This window comes from Ceratotherium simum, chromosome 20, assembly GCF_057802395.1.
Source record: "Ceratotherium simum simum isolate JZ-2026a chromosome 20, ASM5780239v1, whole genome shotgun sequence".
In the NCBI taxonomy this organism is placed as follows: domain Eukaryota; kingdom Metazoa; phylum Chordata; class Mammalia; order Perissodactyla; family Rhinocerotidae; genus Ceratotherium; species Ceratotherium simum.
Genome location: NC_141919.1, coordinates 20,155,712 through 20,181,986, shown reverse-complemented (window position 1 = coordinate 20,181,986; position 26,275 = coordinate 20,155,712). Strand labels below are relative to the sequence as shown.

General features: G+C 45.0%; 1 protein-coding gene across 1 annotated transcript; it reads right to left on the bottom strand.

Annotated features, from left to right (window-relative positions):
* Positions 1 to 3,993: 3,993 nt before the first annotated feature.
* On the bottom strand, positions 3,994 to 26,159 carry KLF9 (KLF transcription factor 9). The gene is made up of 2 exons (XM_004440629.3): positions 24,699 to 26,159; positions 3,994 to 4,530 (listed from the first exon to the last, which is right to left on the bottom strand). Exons 1-2 carry the CDS (start codon positions 25,201 to 25,203, stop codon positions 4,301 to 4,303), a joined length of 735 nt encoding a protein of 244 aa, XP_004440686.1. The 5' UTR covers positions 25,204 to 26,159; the 3' UTR covers positions 3,994 to 4,300.
* Positions 26,160 to 26,275: the final 116 nt, after the last annotated feature.

Here is a 26,275-nt window from a genome sequence, read left to right as displayed (position 1 = left end):
CCTGCAACACTAGGCCCCATGATCCGCCAACCACCCCAACTTCCCATCCCTTCTCCTCCTCTGTTTATACTCCAGCCACCCCACCTTCCTGGAGTTCCTCCAAAATGCTGATGGCATTCCTGCTGAGCTCCTCGCACTGGCTGCCCTCAGTCCCTCCACATTTTTGCAGGCCCGGCTCCTCTGTGTCATCCAGGTCCCAGCTCAAATGTTCAAGTCCCCTCAGGGAGACTCAAGCTAAGGTAGCCTCTCCCCAACTCCCTCGTCACCAGACTCTATTTTCGTCAAAATGCTTACCACTATCTGAAATTATATGGATAATTTGTTTATGTGTTTCCATCCACTAACATACAAACTCTTTGAATGCAGAGAGCTCGTCTGCTTTTTTCATTTTGTGTCCTCAGTGACAACAAAACCTGGCACTAACAGGAGCCCAATAAAAGGGGTCAAATGAAAACGACATTCAACAAATCCCCTGCTGCCGGAGGCAGGCACAGAAAGATGGAGGGTTGGATTCGGCAGATCCAGATTTAAAGACTGTCTAGACCACTTATTAGATGTGTCTCTTGGCAAGTTATCCATTCCTCATTTTCCTGATCTGAAATCTGTGGGTAGCAACATTAAAGGAGAACAAAGACCCACACACTTGGCACTATGACTAGCACACAAGAGTTTAATAAATAATAGCTAGCTAGTAAATATCTATGTGAATTATGCACACATACGCACCTTGGTCTTCATCTTCACTTGACTTAATGGTTCTACTGTTCTGCCTTTGAGACATCAACTTGTGTGTTCTTATCAATATCGTATCTCAAGAGCACAGTCTGAGTCTTTAACATTCTCTGACCAGTTCCTAGCACACCCCAGCATAGTCACGAGCTTTATAAACCTCTTTAAGTGATTTACCTGAAAATATAAATATTCCCCTCCAGCATAATACAGTGGTTTCAAGTGGCCTCCATCCCATCTATTTCCTCAGAGGTCTGTGAAATACAAACACCTCTGTAGAAATACTGCATGTGTTGAAAGGCATAGGGTAGAATCATCTTTGCACTCCTCATAAAATCCCGAGAGCACAGGTTAAAGAAGAAACTTCCATTGTGGCAAAATACTTCCCCTTCGCAACACATAATGGCTGGAAAAATTCGATCTTTATCATTTATTATTTTTATTTGGACAACATATATACATATGTACAAAATACCTACTGTCAGAATCCTCTTTTATAATTTCATTTGATTTACAAAAACGGGACAGCAAAATAACTTAGGTCACTAATACTGTACAAAAATAAAACTGATTAAACAGTTGTAAAGATCAGTATCTTACAGTGTTACAGATCATTCATCTGTTGTGAAAGAACATCTCAATCTACCCAGAGTGATGAGTACTGTGTTAAATCTACCTGCAAACTGACAGCTAATCAGTGTCTGTAATTATAACTACCAAATATAATTCTCAAAAGAAGCATGATGTAGAGCCAGACCTTAAAGCCAGGGCATCATTCCACAGTGGTGAAGGGCTTTCTTCTTCCCTATCCAAGGAGAGGAGTTCTCTTAACTCTAAAGCTATTAAATATTCCAGAATATGACAACTACTTACAGTATTAGATAAAACAACTCTTCGTTCTTTTTAAACACCTGCGATAGTCTTTCAAAAAATTCGGTTTGGTTAAAAAAGTAAACAAAAATTACTATCCTGCATTTGGATTTTTATATGTTAAATCCATGGTCTTTTTAATATAAAAAGTCACTGTTTCATAGTTTTAGTGTTCAATGAACTCTAGTAGTCCTATTTGAACCATATCTTGAGAGAGTAAACCTAATTCGAATGCTGGTTCCTGTTTCGTGACATGTGAAAACAGGATTTACTACAAGAATAAAAAGCCTTGAGTTTATACGTTACGTTACTATAACATATAAGAGAATATCAAATGTGTGTTCTTCAACAACTTGAAAAGGCAAGTAGCAACTTTTTTTGGGAAGTAAATTGTGCATTTTTTTAAAACAAGTTGCTGCATTGACATCCAGCTAAGTACTGGACAAAAGCCACATACAGATTTACTCTTGAAACTAGAAAGATTGTCTTTCACTGACTTTGCTTGGTTTTCCTTCACTTCTTTCTGTGAGGGGAAGATGAGTTTGCGCAAGTTTGCGGGTTGCCAGGCAACCCCAAACTCCTCACTCACTAGAAGGCAGCGTGCAGAGGGTCACAAGCAGAACCATTCCATGAGTTCAGTCAGAAATAGGCAGCCTCACCTATTTCCTATGGAAGAACAGATGTCCTCAGAACTTATTTTGGACACAGAAATTAAAATTTGGTTTAAAATAAGCGTTTCAAAAATCTGAAACAGAGGTAGAAAGTGTTCTTTATTTTTCCTGACATGTTTTCCCGGGAGAAAACACTTTCCTTTTTATCCCCTGGACTGCTCCCAGTCCCTAATGTTAAAAGCAGTTCTCTTTATAGAACTACTAATACAACTACGTTGGTTAAACAACAAAAAAAACACACCGTGCTAGTGATGGCTATTGTATTGGAAGTCGGAGTCGGCCGTGACCCGTGCCTGCTGCAGGAGCCCACACTGGTTCTGACCTGGAAATGAGCCTGTGTCAGGTGGAATAACGCATTCACTATGTGGGCACCCTCCGTTTACACCACACATCTTATAGCACGTGTATAAACTAGAGTGCACCGTAGCTCCCTGTGTTAAATATCAGATAAAATTCTCAGAAAGTGTTATTTCTGAAGAAAAAAAAAATGTAAACATTTCCTCCACGCTCACTGCTGACTCCCCTATTTGAGGTTTCTTCTTAACTATGAAAACTCAGTTCATTTTTTTGACCAATTCAAGGTCAAAATTAAGTTCTCAGGTACATGGCATATGATGGATGTAGTGGTTTCAGCCATTGTAGACACCTGGATACAAGATACATAGTGGTGAGGCTTCGGATGTACAAGATACAGTGATGTGCTTTCCTTCGTACATATTCCGCATGCCTTCATGTCCCAAAAGGGACAATTTTGCAGAGTCTCCTCTGAAATCATCGTGGTATTTTCCCTTGGCACTCAGTATTTCCAGGGGTGTATTTTTCTTTTCGTATTTCCGCTCCCTTCTCCTTTTACATCACTCTTGCACCTGTTAGTGGGAGTTTTGTCGGAACATGGGAAGGAGACCAACAAACCTTTTCCCCCCAAAATAGGCATTTCCAGAGCTAGTCACGGTTATGCACCCATTCAAAAAAAACCCAACAGAGTCGAAGCCCTCTCCCTTCGTGGCATTACGGTACAAAAGATGATGTTAACTCAAAGGATCGGAAAATTTGGAAAAGTTAATAGAGTTAAAATTCTATTTGTTCTTTTTAAATTAAAAAAATATATACTATCCTCCTCCTCCTTCAGCATCTGTTGTATGCATCCTGCCCTCGCATCTCTGCCGTGATTCCTAGGGAAACATGTATACGGTAAAATAAGCAGATTATAAAGTGGTTCCAAACAGAATGTCTGCTTCTACCCTTAAAGCATGTATTTACCTTACTCATCCTCTGCATTAGAAAATAAAAGTGCAGCTTATGTTCCAAACGGACAATTCATACAAAGCAAAGTTTAAAAGTTCTGTACTTAGTGTAACCTTTCAAAGGTTTGTCTTGATTAGTATAAATTCAGACTGCTTACCCATTGACTATAAGTGACTTTTTTGTTTTCAAGTCTTTAGATGACAGATCATGCTGGAGTAGATGTGCTCTCGCTTGCATAAAGACAGCTGTACTATGGCGTTTTTTTATCTCAAAAGTTAACGTGATTCAAGAGAGTGGTTTTGCTAAAGAAATGGAAGCACACTCGTCATTACATTAAAAGGTAAGAAAAACAATTTTGAGAGACAGCAAGCAGAAAGGGCCCAGAGTCACTGTGTGGTGCCACAGGTCAACTCACCCAGTCAGACATATGTACACCAGTGTTGAATCTTGAAAATTCTACCCCAGTCTTGGCCTTACCCTTCCCCCCACCCGCCACCCCCCACAAAAAAAAATAAAGGAGAAAAAAAAGGCATTTGCCTTCCTGCCAACAGAGACAGTTCAGAGTTGCCTCTGCAAGGGGACCAAGTGTTGACTGATCTTAGGCTACAATGTGCTTTTTAAAAACAATGCAGGGAGACGAAAATCAGAATATTGGCCAAAGAACAGTGACTTCCTGTGCTGGCAGCGTGCCTCTTCTGGGGCGTAGTTTCCATGTGTCTGTCTGTTTGCTGGGAGTAGTTTGTCTTTCTGGGGTCCATCCCTCCCTGGCTTCGGTGGGTAGCACCTCACAAAGGGTTGGCCAGAGCCTTTTTTGACCGCTTGATCATACTGGGGTGGAACTCGGTGTGACGCCGGGCGTGCTTAGTGAGGTGGTCACTCCTCATGAAGCGCTTCTCGCAGAGCGGGCAGCGGAACTGCTTCTCCCCAGTGTGGGTCCGGTAGTGGCGGGTCAGCTCATCTGAGCGGGAGAACTTTTTAAGGCAGTCTGGCCACGTGCAGGGAAAGGGCCGTTCACCTAAAAGAAGGGAATCAAGACAGGATCCAGTTTAAAGAACACAGAAGAAACACTCTGAAGGCTGGTCATGGTCAACAATCCCTATGACTCAAAGGATAAATCCTTTGTAGATGAGTGTTATGGGCTGAACTGTGTGCCCTGCAATCATATGCTGAAGTCCTAACCCCTAGTACCTCAGAATGCAACCCTATTTGGAGATAGGGGCTCTAAAGAGGTAATTAAGGTTAAATGAGGTCATTAGGCTGGGCCCCAATCCAATGACTGGTGTCCTTATAAGAAGAGAAGATGAGGACCTAGACACACAGAGGAAAGCCATCTGAGGTTGCTGGGAGAAGACGGCCACCTACAAGCCTCAGGAGAAAGCAACCCTGTCGACACCTTAATCTTGGACTTCTGGCTTCCAGAACTTTGAGAAATAAATTTCTGCTGTTTAAGTCTCCCAGCCTGTGGTACTTTGTTACGGCAGCCCTAGCAGACTAACACAATGAGGAAACTGCTGAGGATCATCTTCTCTAAGCAAGTGAGCTTTGCTATTTTGTACCCACTGGATCCTCAAGAGTCTTGGAAATTATTTTTTCTGGTTTTATTCTTTGCAGTTGCTGGTTTCATGAGTTCTCTCAGAGGAATCAAAAAACTTAAGCCTTTGCTAAATTTCTTGGCATCGTAGAGATGGAAGAGAACTGAGGCATTTAGTCCAATCAACTTCCCACCTGGAACAGGCATCTCCCTTGAGCTCCTGAGTTCTGGGGCCCCCCAGCCTGTGTCTGAGCAAGTCTGGTGACAGGAAGCCTCCTATCTGACAAGAAAGCCTGCTTGTTCTTGAAACTGGCCTTCCCGCGAAGGCCATATTTTGTCATATTGTCTTAACATTAAAAATAAGTTTGTTCCCTCTGCCACATAACAGTCCTTTACACATCTGAAGACAGCTATCATGTCTTTCTCTAATCTTCTCTTCTCCAGACAAAACAACCCCAATTTCTTCATTATTTCTCATAAAAGAAGAATTGACATTATTCTAAAATAATAACAGAGCTAAGGGCTTCACATGCATCATCTCATTGAATTCTCACAGGACACCCCACGAGGTGGCCCATCTTACAGATGAGGAAACAGAGGCTTGGAGGGTCACATTACTTGCTCAGAGTCACACAACTGGAAAGAGCCACGAACTGACCCCATCTATCTGACTCCAGGGCCTGTGCTCTTGGCCACTCAGCTGTCCTGCCCCTCGTGGGTCATCAGGACTTGACAGTATTTCCACATCCCTCCCCATTCTGATTGCTTTCCTCAGATTTATGCTATTGTCTTTGTGTCCCCCTTAAAACGCAGCTAAGCCCCACCCTCCAGATGTGATCAGGCTGAATCGGGCCCCTGACCCCTGGAATGGCAGGGGAGGCCTGTGTCCACTTTGGGAGGCAGGGGAGACACACACAAGTAGAAAGGCAGATGGAACTGGCTAAGATGAGTCTTGCTTGCTCCTCTTGTGAGTGACTGCCACCTCCTGGCTTGGAGCGCCCGCCTGCCTACTCCTCACACTTTCCAAGCACAGCCCAAAGCAGCTGCTTCATAGACTGAGGACACACAGACTCCTGCTTTCCAGAGAGCTCTCCAGACACTCCTTTGGTAGGTGTGAGGAGTGAACATTTTCTCACTCCTGTCCCCATGTTCCTGGAACCCAGCGAGAGGCTCAAAAGCCTGGGAGCTGTCCAGTGTGGTGCGTCTGAGTCATCCAAACATCACCCATTCTTTCCCCAGCTTCTTCTCACCTGTGCCAGGGATGCAGGAATAACAATAACAACAAAACTAAACCTCGATCACCTTTGTGACGATCTAGACAGGACTAAGGTTTTATCTGCTGTTCTCTAAGCAGAGCAGTGGTCATCACGTCCTGTACAACTGACTTGTTCTTGTGGGAAACCCAAGGTGGGCAAAAGGAATCTGCATAGACAAATTCGCTATGAGTGGGTCTAGGTAAAAATCCTCCCTGAGCTCTGGGAAGAAAAGGCACGGCGGCAAAAGGCAATAGCAAACCAATGAATGCGAGCCCTACCCAAGGTGGATGAGCGCTAGGGTAATGAGGCATGAGCACGCTCAGTCTCCAGGAGGGCCGAAAAGAAAAAAAAAGAGCTTCAAACTGAACCCTCTGAAAAACTCAACGACATGGAGTTGAAAACTACAAGTTTGCAACTTCTGTTGGCTCGAACACCATTTTTACCCAGTTCAGCAGAACTCCGAGCAAACGGTGAAATGCAGGTTGTCACAACCCAGCAAGATTGAGCTTCCCAGAGCAAGGACATCATATCTGACCTTTGTGTGCAAGCATTTAGTAAATGCCTAAACTCGTGTGTGTGCGTGTGTGTGTGTGTGTGTGTGTGTGTGTGTGTGTGTACTCTGAGTCTGTTAATCCTCCAGGTCGCTCACATGACCAAAGCCTGCTCAGAAGTTCCTGGATCACTGGGGAAGATTTCTGGGCTGTTCCAGAATTAGACTGCAGCAAAGTCCTCCATAACCCCAGTGAAGTGTCTATGGAAGGAATGTTCTTTTAAACATGTTATGTTAAAACATATAAGAAGCGTTAGAATTCATACAGTGATATGCTGTAAAAAGAAAACCAAAAGACCCTGTCTGCTCTCTCCTTACTGGAGCCCTGTCTGCACTGCTTGATGATCTGGTGTCGAGGAAATGACGAAAAGGAAAAGCTCAGCGTTTTCTCAGTGCTTGTTAGGACAAAAACTCATCAGAGGTGGTTTTCTTGGAGGAGTGGTAATGTGGTTTAGCTTACTCACTGGCACATGTTTCTTTCAAGTGAGTCATGAGACGAGGTTAATTTATTTGAATGGGTCTGTGTCCACTGTGGGAAAAATGCATCGGAAGACCACTCTGCTGTATGCTAGGACTGGGAAAGAAATCAGATGGTTTAATGGAAGTGATAGTGGAAAACTGTCAGGAAGCCTGAATCAGTATAGGAGAGCTATTAAGTATTTACGCTTAGATTTACATATATTTCAAGTGTAATCAGGGTCCATTCCCATTGAATTCACTTTTAATCTGGTTTATGGCTACACTTTCTTCACTGCCCCTCATAGCTGTTATCCTGTGATTGTTCTCATTGTTTCTAATCTGGATGCTGTCACCGACCTAGCATCCTTATCCCCGAGTGCTTCAGAGAGAAGAGAGGGCCACCCACGGAGCCCAGAGCAAATCAGAGCCAAAGCAGCCTTTGTTAGACTCACATAACTTGTATAATTCAAGCTTACAGTTTCCAAGCATTTAAAAAAAGATCTACTTGGAAGTGAACTACTAGTGTAAAAGCTCCAGAATCATTTTCATTCCTCTTGAATCCCTTGGAAAAGCATTAGGAGCTTTTGGTCAATGATGGAAATTAGGGGTTAGCCAACTACAGCCCACAGGCCAAATCTGACCTGCCGTCCATTTTTGTAAAGTGCATGAGCTAAGAATGCTATAACCACCATTCTCATATTTGGTTTTTACCAAATGGTTAGAAAAAAACAAAAGAAGAACAATATTTTGTGACAGGAGAAAGCTATATGAAATTCAGATTTTCATGTGCACATACAAAGTTGTACTGGAACACAGCCATGCTCACTCGTTGATGTGTCATCGATGGCTGCTTCTTCACTACAGCAGTGTCGAGTAGTTACAGCAGAGATCGTGTGGCCCACAGAGCCTAAAATATTTACTATCTGGTCCTTTATGGAAAGTCGGCCAACCCCTGATCTCAATCTGAAGATGTGAACTTCTACTTGGTGTACACCAGAGTTTGTAAATCCAAATGTGTTCAGGACCCAGACATGTAATAAAAATGGGTGAAATGCCAGGTGTATTAGATCACGGGCTGAGGTGGAATTCACGGCCAGCTGCAGAGTACTCTCCCACTGAAAGGCATTCAAATTCCACACTTTATAAAGCACTGTGCCAGCCAAGCAGCCTGTGTGCAGGGGGACCTGGATTCTTCTTGGGAACTTACAATGTGCAGCCCTTTGAAATCATCCACATCTTTAACCCAGCGGAGAGTTCACATACAACCTACTACAGGATACATTTCAGCATATTGGTTAATGATAGACACATAGTATCCTCTAGAAAATGATACATACTTTGCACCTAAGAAAGTCTGGAATGGGGAAATCATATGTAGAGAAGGAAAGAATTTAAGGCTGAGTGGGACCAGAGATGACACACAGAGGGAAAGAGAGGCTTTAGAGAGGCTGTGGCTTGCCCTTCATCCTGCAGTCAGGGGCAAATCAGTCAGGTGCTTTCTTTCAGCCCAGGGCCCAAAAAGAATGGTTAACCTTCTGCAGACTGAACAAATCATGTGGCAAAGCAACTATCAATTAAAGAATATTTAAACTTGTCTTTAGTATTAATGAGAGAGTTACCATCCTCCTGGAGACATGTACTAGTGCTTTATTTCTGGCCTTCACAGGAAAACACACCCAGAGGCAGTGACACAATAAACTCCGCTTAACTAGAGCAAAGATGTTAACAGCACAAGTTTCCCTGCGCTCTCATTATTTATAAACCACTCCCCTCCCCTTTCAGCAACAAGCTAAGCACCTCTTGCTGACAGACTCAGCTCAGAGAATAAAATAAACTTGACCAAAACGGCTACTGAACACGGCACCAAATGTGTACAGGCTTTCTCTGCAGAGACAGGTCAGGCCTCCAGAAGTCTCCTGGGCCTCCAGTGGGTTCAAGGGAAGTGGAGTGGCGCCTGCAGGCTGTGTGCCTGCTTACTTAGCACAAAAGACAGCTCATCACTTTTGAGAAGGAAGCTCCACTCCAGCTGGTGATTAGTTGACGATGCCAAGGGAAGCCTATTCTCGGTAAAGTCTTGAAATGAATGGTGGTGAGTTCATGCCGAGGGAGGAAGAGGACATGTGCGGGGCAGGCATGGGGCTTGCTAACTGGATAGACCCAAGCCTGTCTAGGCTCCCCTGAGTTCAGACAGGCTGCCACTGAGGTCCTGGCCTGGGGTGAGGGAGGCCCACGCTCTCAATACTCCCCCTTTCCCACCTGGTTCTTTTCACCTTCCCGTCCACAATCCCACCAAAGGGCCTAACCTTAATCGAGGCAAGAAGGTTAAAAATACAAACTCTGAAGCTTCCATTGCTTCTAGCAAAAGTAACCCAATCTAGTAAAACAAATCTAAGGGAATTAGGCCTCCTTTTCAGAAATGAACTCTAAAAATGCCAATTAAGAATCACAGTTTCTCGCAGATGTACAAAATCAAGGCTGCTTCTTGAGGAAAAATATTGTTTTTTGATTGCAAAAAAGCAACTATTCCAGAGATAAAGAGATAATTTGATATTAGAAAATTATATTGATATTATTCCTCATTTTAACAGGCTAATATGCCCGCCTCCACCCTTGCACCCCCAGCCCCCTACACACATCTTGCCTTGACAAATGCAAAATAGTATTTGATCAAATTCAACATCCAAATTTCATAAAAGCTTTTAGGAAAATAGAAGAATAGTTCCTTAACAGGATAAAAAATATAGATCTGAAACTTTTCCCCAGCAAAGTCAATAGTAAAATAAAGGTAGCATTCCCACTAAAGTGAAGCTCAAGGCATGAACAGAAGCCCACCCTCATCACTGCAGCTACTTAATATTGTTCAAGAAATGCCAGTCAGCGCAATTACATGACAAAATAAGACGTACATCACGGGAAGGAGGAGCTGAGATAAGAATTATTTGCAGTTGATACAACTTTCTATTTGGAAAGTCTAAGATAAATAACTGAAAAACTAATATAAATCAAAAATGCATTCACAGGTCTAAGTATACAAAAGAGCAATGGTTTTCTTATATGCCAACCACAGCCAGTCAGGATAAGCCTAACAATAGAAGTTCAGGACCTCCGTGAAGACAATCATAAAACCCTGAGAGAAAAGAAAATGAATAAATGGAACGTTTCCCATGTTCTTAGATGGTAAGACTCAGTGGTGTGAATATGTTAATTCTGTACAAATTCCCTATGAAATTAACACACGCCATAGAAATTCTTTTTTCTTGAACTTGACAAAATTATTGTAAAGTTCATTTGGAAGAATAAATGCTCAACTTGCCAAGAAAATTTTGCAATAGAACAATAATAAGTGAGCACTTGCAACACCAGTTATTAAAATGTATGATTAAAGCTGCAATAATTAAGATAGTGTGACACCAGCACAGGAAAAGGCAAATCAGTGGAACAGAGTCAAGTCTGAAAATAAATCCAAGACTCTATAGGGATGGGGTATTTCAAATTAGTAAAGAAAAGGATGTTTGATTCAATAAATGGCACAGACATCTGGTAAAAATTAAAAAAAAAATTAAAGAAAAAATTAAATCTAGATCCCTACCTTATACTTTTCACCTAAATAAATTCCCAATGGGTTATATTTTTTTTACATGTAAATGTAAAAAAGATAAAACCATAAAGGTAAAAGAAAATATAGGTGAATATTTTTAGAATCCTGGAATGGGAAGAGAATTTATAAACATGAAACCAAACGCAGAATCCTATTTGAAGGATAGTTTTGAAATACATAAAAATGTTAAACTTCTGCATGGCAAGAATATATATAAGAACTAAAACAGTGAACTAATAAAGGAAATTGCAGCATATGACAAAAGGTTAAAATCTGTAATACAAAAAGGACACTTGTAAATCAAAATGAATAGCCCAATTTGCAATGATGCAAATAAGCAACTTACAAAGTAAGAAATACTAATGGCTAATAAATAAATATGTGAAAATATATTCAATCTCACAAGTAATGAAAACATGACAATTAAGACATCAACAAAATATATATCAGGCTGGGGAAAACATTAAAAAATATGTTCACACCTATCATTGGTGGAGGCATGAGGGGACAGGCCCTCTACTGCATGAGTGGGATGTATAACCGATCCAAGACCATTTGGCAATACGCTCTTCTAGGAATTATTTTTGGTAATAATTAGATAGGAACACAGAATATACAGGGATACCAGCATTGTTTACAAGAGCTAAAACTTGGTAACAACTTAAATGTCTAACAATAAAGAACTGGTTTAAGAGTTATAGTGTATCTAATATGGTGGAATAATATGCACCTGTTAAAAAGGTACTAGATTGTTACATAATGAAATGGAAAGATGTTAGCAATACGCCGTTAAGTGGAAAGAGCAGTGTATGATCTGCCGTGTATGTGTGTGAACATCCTGGAAGAATATATACAAAATACGAACAGTAGTTACCTACAGGTGAGGGGATAAAGAGTAACTTCTAATTTTTTCTGTAATTTCCCCCTATATTTCCTGATTTTTTTTAAACAGTAAGTACACATTTCTTTTATAATGAAAAAAGTCGTAACAGTTATTTTCACATTTGAAAAAAATCTTACTGTAAACAAAGGAAACAATGACGCATTTGAGTTTAAATTTTTCCACAAATGGGTTGATCAAGAATATAGTCCACTGGGGGATGGGGAGGAGGATTTACTTTCTGTTGAGAAATTACTGGAACACTCCAGTGTCCAAGACCAAAGAAAAAAGAAGAATCATTCTGTTTCTTTCTCAAATTGCTAGAAAGTGAGGAACTTTTGGAACAAACTACATCTGTTTTCTCACTTCTCCTCCACCTTCTCCTCTCCTACTTTTTCCATATGTGAAAGGAGAATGCCCCTAGAAGAACGGACAGAATCTCCCTTCAGATGTGGAGTTATACAGACAGTAATGGCAGGGCTGCCCCACGGCAGTGTCGTTAGGAAGCAGGGAGAGAGAGAGTGTGCAGACATGCAATGCAAAGTCCAATGTAGTGTTCCTCACGGACAAGGCTGGTAGGGCACATGTCCATCCAGACCTGCCCCGACCCCAGGCCTCTGGCACCCCATTGTCCATTATTGTGGGTCCTCATTCCCCACGGGAAAGCAACATTGACTTGCAGGCACAAAACGTGAGCCACTGCTTTATTGTTTTTTATTTCCATTCTCCTCAAGTGCAGAACCACTCAGGCCGTTGACAGAAGTGGTGTGCAGGCCATCTCTGGGTACAGACAATTCTACATTTCCCTGCATAAATCATTCTGATTAATGTTGGACTCAAAAATCAAAAAATCAAAAGCCTCGTTTGCCAGAAATATTGCTACATGTGTAGATGCTCTGAAAGAAGAAAAATGCTCTCGATAGGCTTTGGAAGAGAATCTTGCCTAAATGCCATCACATTACCATTTGCTCCTGGCCTCTCTCTCTGAATCCTTCTTGTGATTCAGTTTCCTTTTATATTTTATTTGTTGATCTAACAAAGTCACTATAGAGTTTGGATGTGAGATCTTACTTCCTGGTCCCTGTGTTTATCTGTGGAAAGCAGCTTGTCCCACATTTTAGGTTCTGAACCGGGAAGTGGGTGTGTCTGTAACATTTGTCACGCAGCACTTCCTCACTGGAAGCTGGTGTCTAGGAGGCAAGGCTGTCTGAATATTGCTTGCACATACCCAACCTCCACTGATCTGTGAGACGGCGCATGTGCCAGGACCTCAGCAGCAAAGACGGCAGATAACAGATTCTTGACTCCTTAGGTTCTCAACCCAGCAAGAGATATGCCTTGATGTCTCAGTTAGATGACCTGCACCTCAGCAACTCTGAAACGACAGAGAGGTGAAGTGACCTCCCCACATCCCACAGCTAGGCCCAGGCCCAGAGTAGCCCATTCCCACGCCTGCGTCCTTCCTGCCATCCCAGACTATGCTGCTTCTGTCCAGTTATTTCTGGGAAAAAGAAATAGTAAATAAACAACCTACTAGGCACTAAACATTGAACAGGATATAAATGTTTGATGGCAAAACTATCCTGAGAACTAAGATTCTTCGAATCTTTGCATTTTGGGTGATTTTTTAAAACCATCTAATTCAAACCTGTCCTGTGTCACATGAAGCCGACTCAGAGATGACTTGCCCAAGGACACCCTTTGATTGGAACCGTTTTTCAAATTCCTCCGTCAGTGTTGGGCAGAAAACAAGATTAGATGTGAAAGAGCAAAGGCCCTAACTCGAGGTAGAGAGAGCCTTTTATAGTGGGTTTTTCTAATTCTTACTCCCAGGCCCTTCTTTCCATATGCGTTGCGTCGGGGAGCGCAGAGTGCGTTTAAAACAAATAAGTTGCTGCTCAGCTTTAAGTTTCAAAATAGAGTTGAAAAATGTAAAGCAGATCTCAAAGTCCTTAAACTCTCTTGATTTGCTAGAGCTTCCTACCAAGACCTGAGGTGTAGAGAGAGACTGGAGGGGCTGTGTGTACAGAAGAGATGTGGAGGTCTCTAAGATGTGTACTCTCCTTTTAGAAACAGGCAGTCCCAGAGAAGTGGCCACTGTCGCCTGGCTCCCCCCCCGCCCCCCTGCATGCCTAGGGTCTGTATGAGCCCCTCTAGGGAAGTCCCCACACACGCCAGGGACCCTGAGGATCTGGGTAGGCGCGGCTGGGAGAAGGGTCTCAGCGCATGCTTCACACTTTTCCACCTTTCCAAATGTAAGGTGGGGACAGAGACTGTGTGTTCCTGAGCCCAAGACCATGCAGTTGGGAGAATGCCACAGGAGGACTGAGTCACAGAGTGCAAGGATCTACCTCCTGGATCCACTGTGCAGAGGCCCCCTACAGCAGAGGCTGCCAGCGCGTGAGGACCAAGACCCAGGCAGCAGGGACCACCAAGGTCAGAGGATGGCATGCTATGTGGACAGCCCTCCCATGATGCCAAAAGAAGAGGTGAGCCTCTTGCCCACCAAATAATAGATCACTCTCAGGAGAAAGAAAGGCAAAGGGAGAGCTCTGATTTTGCAAACATTTACCCAAAGGAAAACACAACTGAATACAGAAGAGACTGAGAGACCCTGAATTGCCAAGATAAAGTTTTTCCACCCACAGCAGAAATGGGTGGAGTGGGGGGCTCGAGAACTCAGTTAGTTCTGGTTATGGACAGTTACCTCTTTGCACACCCCAGGTTTGTGACCGCCAGGAAATTCTTACCCAATGCACACAGTTGCTTTACAAGGGCTACTGAGACTTTTGGCATCCTTAGCGAACGCAAGGATAACCTCTCCATTTGTGCACGTAAGTGAAATTCTATGGAGCACCCACAGCTTCCAGGCTGGGGGCAACTGCTATCCAGAGACCTAAAGCCTTTGGCTCAGGAAAGATAATGGGCAAAAGAGGAAAACACAGGAGTCGAGACTGTTGTCTGCTTTAGTAAGCGGCTACTCTGTAGCCAGGTTGTGGTACTCATAATGATTCAGAGTGACTAGCGATGCTACTCCAGCACGTGTTTCCAGCTTTTTCTCTCTGGGCTCAACCTCTGTACACTGCTGGCACAGAGTAAGGCTGTGATGGCCATAGATCCTACTCACACATGCCACGTGGGCCACCATCAAATAGTTTTTCAAGCTTTAACAGAGTGAGCCACTAATTCATATGGCCTGGTGTTTGTCACCAAAGACCACGAGGAATGGCAGGGCTGAGCTGTCCAACCTTCACCAAACACCCCCCTGCCTGACTCCCCCAGGCATTTCTGGGCAGAGTTTCGATATTTGGGAGCAGGCAGGACATTGAGAACAAATGACTCAGGTTGGAAGAGCACAGCCCATGTTTCTTTCTGGGAACCTCGCTTCAGTGGGATAATGCTCACCAGACAAGCACTTCGTGGCTGGCCATGAGGATGATTTACATCACGAAAGAGGGAAAGCCAGCTGTTTGGTTGTCATTCTGCTTATTTTCATTAAAATGGCAATGGTACAAAACTACTGTAGAATTATGGCAGCATAGCGATTTAAGTCATTTTAATGCGTTTTTGCAAGTTATTTTTAAGATCTAATTTTTGCCTCTAATGATGTATTATGGTGTTTTTATTGGGCATTATGCACACTGAATAGACTTCTGAAACCCAATGGGAACTGCCATATGAGAAGTTCATCTTTGTAAAGTGAGGGCTTGATCTATTAGCACATGGGGTGACAAACATCTATGTAAACACAACTCATTTCTCTGGGCATCTAAATGGACGGACAATTGGGATTAAGACCAAGTGAATGGTGCTGCTGATCACATTGCTGCTGTTATCCTTGTTCCACGTGAGGCTTTTGGTCCTGGCTTCTAGAACATCCAGTGAGAAGGGCCTATGGGTATGTGCTTAAGCACAAGAAAAATAGGTTGAAATAATCTATGTTCTACAAAGACCATTTAGTCCATGCACTTGTGGCCTATCTTTTAGGCTGAACTCCAGAGGCAGTTCAGAGCTCTTTCTCTTCATGAGGAGAAAAATATGGAGGAAAAAATGTTGCCATATTGATTTGTTGCTCATTTTGTCAAACTCTGCTCTTTGGAACATCCTGTTTATAGTTCTAAATGGGCAGAGAGAGTGATAGCAGTTGGTTTTGCCTGTGTGGCATCCATTCACTCTTTTAGGTAATAAATGAAACACCATGAATTTCCTTTTGGAAACCACCCCTTCCCCACTCTGAGTCTATGTAATTTCAGAGGGGTGACCCCACCACCCCAGACTCAGAAGTTGGATGTGACTCAGCCATGCCTCAGTGAGTGCAAGGACAGGCACACAATTCTAACTCAGTCATGAAGCTTGAGGCCTGACATTTTCACTGGAATCAATGCGAATGGGGAACCGCCTTTCCACAGGGCTTGCTGACTTGGCAGGATGGGAGTCTGGGACTGCTGGCAGCCATCTTACCACCATTCAGAGACAGCTGCCCATGAATGAAGCCAAAGCAAAGGACAAGCAAAGCTGAGCTGGGAGAGAGGCAGACACCGAGTACTCATATCCAGAGACACCTGAAACTAGAGCCACCCCAGATGTGCTGGTAATCTGAACCAATCAAGTTCTATTTTTTATTAAGCCAGTCCGAGTTTGGATTCTGATGCTCACAACCAAGAGTCCTGACTAACACGGATGTGGACCCAGAACTGTGGTCTTTTTCAATTGGAAGGAAGCAGGTTCTGGATAACTACTGGAAAATACAGGATAGGTTTGGTCAGAGTCAGAGATGTCTGCAGATATTCCCAACCAAGCTTCATAAAAACCACCATACGCCAGAGTTAGAACACAAGAGTAGAGAGCTAAAGACTGGTGGCTTTGGGGCCAAATCCAAGAGAGCCATGCAAACACAGGGTCTCTTCCCCATTGGCAGAAACCCAACGGGCCGGAGTCAACAACCATTCATGCGCAACTCCAAGCACCTGGAAACATACTGGGAAAATTCCAGAGTAACCTTGGACTAAGTTAACCAACTCCAAGTCTAATTCTTCTTATAAAATAAGAATCACAGTACTGTCCTATCTTATAGAACTTCTGTGAGTTTATGTGTGACAATGTATGTAAACCATTTGGCTTGGAACTTGACATATAACAAATGCTGAATGTTACCATTATTATTACTATTATTAACATTATTACCACTAACATTAATAATTTACTATTGTTATTACTATTATTCACAACATTCACAGTGCTTGCTATCAACATCTTGCACAGCTCTTTGCATGTAACAGTCACTCAATAAACAAATATTATTTAAATGAAGGAGCTGCTGCTGGATTAATCTGAAATTGTAAACAAAACTTCTAGCAACCTCAAGGGCTTCTGAGCAACATATGTAAATTATTTATTTTTAATTATAATACTCAGTATATGGGAACACTGTCCTCAATGCTTTAAATACCTCATGTGAATTAAGTCTCATAACTACTCCATGAGTATATAATTACTGAGCTCCATTTTACAGATGGGAAAACTGAGGCTCAGAGAGTTCTCATAATTAGAGAATGGCGGGGGCAGGATTCAAACACAAGTCTGAAGAACCCAAAAGGTGGTGCTCTAACCACTCCACTATGGACTGCCTCCCTACTGATGGTAAAGGCCTCTCCTGGAGGCCCCCCCACATTCAAGTTGCTGAGAGTGGGCTGGTCTCTTCATTGCAGGCTTTACACTTTTCTGACAGACTCTGTCTTATCCAAGTTGGTTCCCTGGACCGAGAGATGGTGAAACATTTTTTTCCTCCTCTATCTCTTCGAACAAAGAGGGTCTCTAAGATTTCTTCCAGTTCTGAAATGTCCATAATTCTCAGGCAGGATTTCTGTGCTTTTGTCCATTGCCTGCCCCACCGCTTCCCACTTTGGTTCAAGTCAGGTCCTCCGAGAGGCACTCACTTCCAAAACGACCGGGACTCGCCTTGGACAAATGTTCAAATCTTGTTTAACACAAAATACTGCTGCCTGCATTTCAAATCCTTGCCATTAATTTTGTATGGCTTAAGCTCCCATTTCTTTATTTTAATCTATTTAAATAATGTCCTCACTTTTTAAAAAGGCTCCATCAGGGGTGAATTCCATTCTCCTGTTCAAATTTGTGATCATTCTCAGTTTTGTTTTTTAAAAAAAATGTCCAAGGCCCAGTGGTCCTTCAGCTTAGATGGTGGGCTACGTGGGTCTTGCAGCTCTAGAACCTTTAGGTTTCAGATCCAGATGTTCAATTCCCTAAAAGGGAAGCCTGTGGGTACACCATCATCCACACGGGCTTTAAGCACAAATGGAAATGAACGCCTCGGAAGATCCCACACATAGAAAATGGATGCAACTCCCTTCCTTAGTGGCGAAGGCGTTCTCCGTGAATAATAACGTTAGTCCTATTATTTGCTAAGGGGACGGCTTGAGGCCGGGATAAGACAAATGTTTACTCTTGGCCTTAATGCACCAAAAAGGTATTAAAGTTTCAGGAGGGCTCCAGGACGGGAGGAGTAGGAAATCTCACAGGCTCGGCCCCGGGCTGCTGCACAGCACTGCTCCCATCCAGAAAGGGCAGAGGTCCCTGGGGCTGACTGCACCTCTGCCCTTTCAGTTGGTTAATTTGAAGCAGCTCTTTAAATCAAGGTAAAAAAAATGTCAACCACAGATTGAGATCCTCAGGAGACCATGGGGGAAAGAATTCAAACCAAAGAATTGCAAAGAATTCACAATGAAGGAAGATCTCCACGCTTCATCTTCAGAGGACCGGGTGCCTTCACTGCACTGCTGAGGACGGAGGCTCTGAGAGACTCCACAAGATGTCCTGTCACTTGCTTGTCAAGGCAGGGAGCCAGCTTTTGAACGCTGGTGGCGCCCTTCCAAATCCTCCAAGGCCCTCCCAATGCTTAAACCAAACAATCCCCGTCTATCCGAGAGGGTGGGCATATGAATTTTTTACAGACAAAATGATGGATGTGATGACCTCTCAAGGTCACTTCCAACCTCCAGTTCTATTCTTTGGAGAGTAACAACTGCTGCAACAAGTGCTCTGAGTTAGGCCTAGGCCTGTGACTAACTTCCCAACAAAAAGTGGGGCGGAGCCAGAGACAGGATTGCTCAAAGACCACTGCAGAGGATCCCATTTCTTTCCCTTTTTAACCATCTGGGGTTTTTTTTTTTCCTTCCTTTGGCCCCTCCTTTTTGCGTGTGTTGCATAGAAACAGAAAGTGCCTTTGTACCAATTACTAGGCACTAATTTACTCTCTTCAGTGGGCACAGGTCTTGCTGGAGAAACATTAGGAAAAGGTGGGAGGGTCGGATGTGGGGGAGGTTTCCAGCAGCAGAGGCCTGGAATGCTGCAAGTTTTTTCTCCAAGTCTGGGAACAGCTAAGAGGAGGGGGAAAAAAAGCCTGGAAAATTTGGAAGTCAAGACTAACGAAAATGATAAGGCTGTTTTTTTTTTTCTTTTTAAATCAAGAATGCTAATAATTACAAGGCATTCAGAAATCAAATTCGTGGGCCAGAAAGCCAACTCTAACCAGGGCATGTCAGGTTGTTTCAGGGGCTCCTGGAAGGGTGAATATCGGGAAATCATCCGCCCACTTTTCTTCTCAATGAACTTATTAAGGAAGCCCGTTGTCAGTCAGCCACTTTCCCAATCTGTCATATGATGTTTCTCTCTGGGAAGTTCAATCTGGGAATTTCCCACAAATGTTGCAGAATGACTAGGTCTTGGGATAAGCTTCAATAATTGAGACAGGAATGTAAATCTGACCCTTGTGTTCAGAAGTCCAAGAATTCATTTCCCTCAGGCTACATCTTTGAGTCTGAGGGTAATGGGATGTTACTATCAAAACGGCCCTGTGTTTACTCCTGTACCTCCCTCTCCTACCTGGGCCCCACGTGCACCCCTCCCCTCTCTCTTCTCACCATTCACAGACGATCTGAGAGGAAAATCAAGGGAAACAGTGTTTTCACTCTGTAATTCTACTCCACTTGTATTTTCTGTGGTGAAACAGTCATCCTGCCAGCAGTAGAAGCTTTTCTAAGGCAACCCCACTTTGTCTTTGCTGGGGCAGCTAGATAAGAGGATGACGAAGGACGAGGGGGAAGGGAGAAAGAACAGCAACTGGTCCTTCCTACCTCTGGAACTAGGAATAGAGAGCTGTTGGGTCCCCCGACAGGCCTCAATCCCCAGGGTGGGATTTCAGCAGCCGGCTGGGTTGCAACCAGCTGTCTGGGCCATCTTTCCTTGGAATCAAGGGAGTTTTAGCCTCTTGTAAGAAACCAGAAGCAAACCCTATGGAACATCACGGCAACTCTTAGAAACCTATCTTCCTCTACAGCTAGAGGCCATTTGCAGCCCTTTGCTCTCTTCCTGACTGTAGATTGTTATTTTTTCCTGACAAGATACATGAGACTGTGTCTAGACAGTCTCTCTGGGGGTGGAGTGGGGTGGTATCGCCCTCAAGGGGGCAAAAGTTGGATCTTTGGCGTGAAAGAAGTCTTAGCTATCACAATGGCATGCGGCCTCCTAAAGGGGCACAGAACATAAACAGCTCTACAGTATATCTGTGCTAATAAAATGGCATGGGGTGGAGGACAGCTACGGGAAAAAAACCTCTAAAGTCTCCTTAGGGGAAAGAAAATGGAAAAAACAGCTAGAAAACGATCTGTGCAAGCCCCACTCAGGCTTAGCTGGAAATGTATCTTGGACGAAGCAGGCCAGGTTATGAAACACCATTCCACGTCACACTGGGGAGCCCTCTGGAGAGAAGAATGGGACAGAGAGAATGTCTCCTTCAGGATCAAGGCACAGGGCCTCCCTTCTTCTCAGGAAGAGAAGAGGAAGTGGTCAAGACCAGCAGGGGCTAATTAACGGGCTGCCCCGAGGCCACTTCTGAGCTGAGGCCCCTAGTCTAGGGCCTGCGGCCAAAGCAAGACTTTGTCCTGTCCCCGACCCATGCCTCCTGGAAAATGGAAGTGGGTCCTTCTCACACCTCTGATGACCCTAGACTGTCCTGAACCAAATAGTTGCCTCCAAAGCTCTCTGCAGTAATCAAGACAGAAAAGTGCAAGAGGCACAGAGCAGGCCTGGTACCTGTACAAGCAAAATTTTAAAACTCGTCTCAGCTAAGGAACATCCCTCTTGAGTTAGGGTTGGCCAGCGATGGACATTCCTAGAGAGGCTGGAAAATCGGTTTCCCGTATTAGAGGATAGCTTCCACTGTGGGGGTGGGGCTGTCGGGCCCTTCCCCCAGATATTCTAAGTATCCCAGGGAAATGTGCCAACAGGGTAAGAGAAACAGAAGAAGCCACTCTTGGGGTTCTATGGCTCTTGTCTCTCCTTGTTTTACATGACATTCCTCCTGCCCTATTAAAAAAAAACTATTGTTTTTAAATTTTCTTATCTATAGAACTGGGGTGTGATGGATGGGATTTAGGGCTTTCCGATTTTCAGAATCCTATAACTAGTGTCATCAAACTCAACCCATTGTCACCACTTGAGCACAGCTGACTTAACACCCTCCAAAAAGAGAGTAAAATTGCAGCTGGCATGGAAATAAGGCCTAAGGTTTCCATCACTGGGATGTCGACCTAGCAGGACTCTATGTCAGCTCGTTCCGATGCCTTTTGATCTGGAATTTAGATGTAGTTGTCTCCTTCCCCAAAAGATACCCCCCACTCCCTCCCAATATACTTATACTCTCTGTGCAGGGTGACCACAAAGTCAGGAAATTTAGGATACACTTAAAGTTGGTTGCAGTTTCAAATAACATGCTCGATACGTTTTCAGACAAAGTACTCCAATGGGTCTAACTGTTAATCTGAAACATTACAATAAATATACTCCAAAGTGTCTAAAATGTCTAGAAACGGAAAAGAGTGTATTTATTGTACTTTTTCAGATTAACCATGAATCCACTGTTTAAACTTTAGAGCCACAACACCTGAGATTATCTGATTTAGAGGCTGAAGAAAAACAAATTGAGCATAGTGTTGGAAAATGTAAACTAATGTACTGCTCAAAAATGAGTTTATCCTGTGTTTCCTGATTTTGAGGACATGTTGTCTGTTACACACAAACTGTAAGATCCCAGCACTTCTTGAGGGCCTGCTGTGTGTAGAATTCTTGTCTTTGCACAAGAACCTATGAGGTATGATAGTACCTTATCTTATGGATTAAGAAACTGAGGCTCAAACAAAGAAGAGGTTGCAAATTTAAATGCCAAGAGATGACGTAAATGATTAAAATAAGAGACACTGTCCCATATACAGAGTGATCAGTTCAAGCCAATTGTTCCCAGGCAGGAATTCAGGCCCAGTATTGCCAGATTGTTCAATTTTTCCAGAGAAGCCAGAAATCTGGATTTGTGTCGAAATCTTCTGATTTTTAGATGTTGGTAACTAATTAAACTTTTATACACCCTGTGTTGGCCAAACAAATCTGCAAAGCAAATTCAGCAGCAGCTCTAGTTTGCAAATGCTGAATTCAAGTAACTTGCTCAAGGTGTCAAGCAAGTTGTGTTTCCCACAAGTGGGAAACAGCAGGACAAATTAGAACCTAGCTTAGTCTGCGTCAAAAGCGTCTTTTCTCTTAGGACACTATATATATAGCTGCACTGAATTAAAGGCGATTTTGTTTAAATGACTCAACTTCTACAGCCTCTGGTTCTCTGGAAGTGGCAGCTGTATGAGGATCTAGGAAGAGGTGAGCAAGCAGCAGGAGGAATTCTTGCTGGACCGCATTGAGTAGGGAGGTGTGGCTGGCATTTTAGGTCTTAAAATCTTCACAGAATGCAGACATTCCAACTGCTATCCCTGGTCCACCTTCTGGATTTAATACCAGCAAAAAGAAAATCAGGAAGCTCCTTACCCCACCCCAAAGACAATCTAACTCAAAGCTGTATCTGAAACTTCCAAATGCATGAAACCTCCTACAAGCCCCTTACGTAGTACCCTTTGCACATACCTTCTCTAGCAGGAGAACGCTAAGACGGGAGGCAGTATTTACGGAGGCTGAGGTGTTTGTTCAACCATGTCCTAGGATTACAGAGCCCCAAGCCATAAATAAGACACCTGAAATCACCATATCGCTAATTTCAAAAGACTGTAGCATTTAAAACGAGATTAACATTTCACTTCGTTTTCCACTCTTGACTGTGTAAAAGGTTCTCCTGAAACAGCTGAGCCGACTTGCCTCATGGAGAATTGAAGAGCACCACGCATGCACGCACACATGAGCAGCCATTTCTATAAATGCCCGAGAAAATCACTCAGCCGAACGGTCCAGAAAGCTGGGAATCTTTTTTCTGAGTTGGACAGACTCAGGTAGCTGACACAGAGGCACTGCAGGCCTCCCCAGCTGCACGACTGGGCAGCTCCCTGAAGGAGAAAGAGCCTTTGCTCAAGGTGGAGTGGGTGTCGATGGGAACAACTGTACTCCGGGAACATGGCTGACGCGGCCGGGCCCGCCCTACAGCTGTGGGTGAGTAACACCCTGCGTTAATATACCCCTACTTCACCCCTAGGAGTCACGCTAAAGGTCACATCCCCCAATTCAACAACCTTACAGATACAAACTTTAAAACGTGCTATTTTATGGCAGCCTCGATGACAACCCCAAACAGAACCTGATTTTACATTAACCACCGAGGAAATTCAGCTTTACTCCTGTGCCAAGCAGCCACCTCCACTAGAAGCACTTTCCAAAGGAAATAAAATATGAGATGCAGTTACGTGGCCATTCTTTGAAAAAGCAAAACCAAACCAAACCACCCAATTATCATTTTAAAACCACAGGCCCAGGGCCTCATCTTAAAATTACAACAATTACACCAAAAAACGACAATGCTTTTCCAAGTAACTCCAACAACCTCTTAAACGTGGTGTCATAGGACAGAAGGAAAAGGAATTTCTTGAGAGGACCAAGCCCTGTGCTTCCTTATCAGAAGAGCAGTTGTAAAAGAACCTCACTAAAGATGGTGAGACAGCATAGCCAAATGTGAATGCTTTCTAACTTTTTCCGAGTATGTTCAACAGAACCCACAGAATTGGCTGACCACGGCCTCTGTCAGTCCCCAAAGCCCATTTTATACTGCAGATGTCTCTCTAGCCACATTCATTCGGCCAGCCCTACCTCTTGCTCTCCCTGGGAGAGACCCTTCTAGGAGGCCAACGTTCATTACCGACAGGGACCACACCTCCTCACTAACTGCCCTCTTCAGGGGTGGAGGGTGCGACCTAAGTCACTAGGAAAAAAATCAGCTCTGACATCTCTCTTCTTAAAAAAGCTAACTTGTGAAGTTAACCCACCAACCATCACTTGCTCAAACTCTCCTGCTGCCTGAAGCAGTGTTATTTTAAACCTCTCTGGGGACTCTTGGCCAAATTTAAAACCACCTTGGCAAGCCCTGAAAAGTAGCAAGCACACAGCTAAATGAGTCCTTAGTCATCCCTAAAAGGTTCCATGTAAAGTGTGCCGCTTCGCGGCAACGCCACAAGAGAATCAAATAAAAGATACGCCATTGACTTCCCCCTGCCTGCGTCTGCCCAGGTGGGGTGGCCCCACCGTCGCCGGGTGCGGGGGTCCTGGGGGCGGGGCGGCCCGGGGAAGGGCGGCACCACTCCCCGCGCAGCCACGCACAGGGGCTGGCGCTCAGCACTCACTCTGCCCGCCAGTTTAATGCTCTCCGTGGCTTCTAGAGGCCGAGGACAATTAAGAAGAGAGTTAGCTTGCCGTCTCTACACGGTTCAATTACATAAAGAGTAAAACAGCATCTTATCCAAAATGTTTGCACCCTTGAGGCCGAGTGTGGTGTCCTTAACGCCCAGGAACGCTGCCCGGCCAAAGGTTAACTAACCCCCGAGCTCGGTGGGAGAGGGAGACGCCGCTAACCTGTATGCACTCTGTAATGGGCTTTGAGATGGGAGGATTTTCCATAGACTTTCCCACAGCCACTGTAGGGGCACTTGTGCCTCTTTTCGGAGGCGTGTTTCCCCTTCGCAGCCACTCCAGGGTGGAGGAGGGAGAGCGGGCTGGGCGCGCTGCCAGGATCCTGTCTCTCCTCCGGGCTGTGGGAAGGACTCGACCCAGATTCGGTGGTCACGTCGCTGTCGGATCCCATATCCTCATCCGGACTCTCCAGACTGTCGCTGCACACCGAGGGGGTCTGGATGGGCCGGTACTTGTTCAGGTCCAACAAGCTCTTGGCGATGGTGACCAGCGTGCAGTAATCCTTCCAGGTGTCTCCCGGGTCACCGTGCTCCTTGGTCACCTCGCGCTCAGGTAGTCGCAGCCGCTCGGCGTCCGGAGCGCCCCCATGCTCCGGCACTGCAGCGCGGTTCGAAATGGAAACCAGACACTGGGCAGCCACGAAGTCCATATAGGCGGCCGCGGACATGGTGCGGGCGACGGCAGCCCCGGCGGCGCGGCCAAACTTGGCGGTGGCTGCGGAGGTTCGGCTCGCCCTGCCCTGGCCTCGGACGACGAGCGCAGCGAGGCGCGGCGCGGCGCGGCGGCCAAGGGGGCGGGGGCGCGGGGCGCTTCCGACTCGCAGGAGCGCCGAGGCGACCTCAGCCCCTCATCTTTACGTAACCGGCAGCGCCTCCGCACGCAGCATCCAGGGCCCCGGGCTCCGCCGCGCTGCCGCCGCTCGCCGCCGCCCGTGCCCCGCGCCGGGCGCGATCCCCCCGACGGGCGCGCCGGCTGCTCCGAGCCGGCTCCCTTGGAAAGATGCCACACGTGGCGGTCGCAAGTTTATTCGACTGAAAACGCCCCCGAGGCGCTGGGAGAGGAAACTGCAAGAGAGGTACACGCCCTCGGCCGCCTCTCCGTCGAGCCAAAGCCCCAGGACATTCACCCGATCACCCCGACGCAGGTGGCAAGGGCCGGACCCAGTGCCAGGTCTAAGAGATACTTTTCCCCCAGTCCACGGACGGCTTCGGAGCCCCTGCGCTTGCCGGTCCGCACCGTTCCGGCATTCTCTTGCTCAGTAACAATTTCGCAGAATCCCATCACGTCACAATCCAAACCCCCTCCAATTGGCCAGTGGGGAGGGTGATTCAACTCTGTTTACTTTCTCCCCCTGCCAGTCAGAACGGCCTGTCGGTGGAGAGGTGCGTCTAGAACTGAGGCGTGCGGCCAATCCGACTGTTCCGTTTCGATGCCTCGTGCTACTCCTACAGCCCCGAACGCTGACATTTAAAAGGGTAACAGCCGGGAGGCTGGGAAGGAGCAGCCGCTCATCTTCGGAAGTGCCTCTCGGTCCGGTAGCCGGTCCAGGCCTCCCGGCTCACGTTCCAGCCTGCGGAGCTGTGGGACACACCCTCCCTAGTCGTTGCGCCCTTGCTTATGACAAAAGAGAACTTCAGGTTCGGTTTTCCAGCTCGCAAATAGTTAAGTGACTTCCTGCAAACGCTACAGTCCCAGCAACCAGCCTTCCAATCAAAAGTAAGTTGGTTGATGTCACTGAC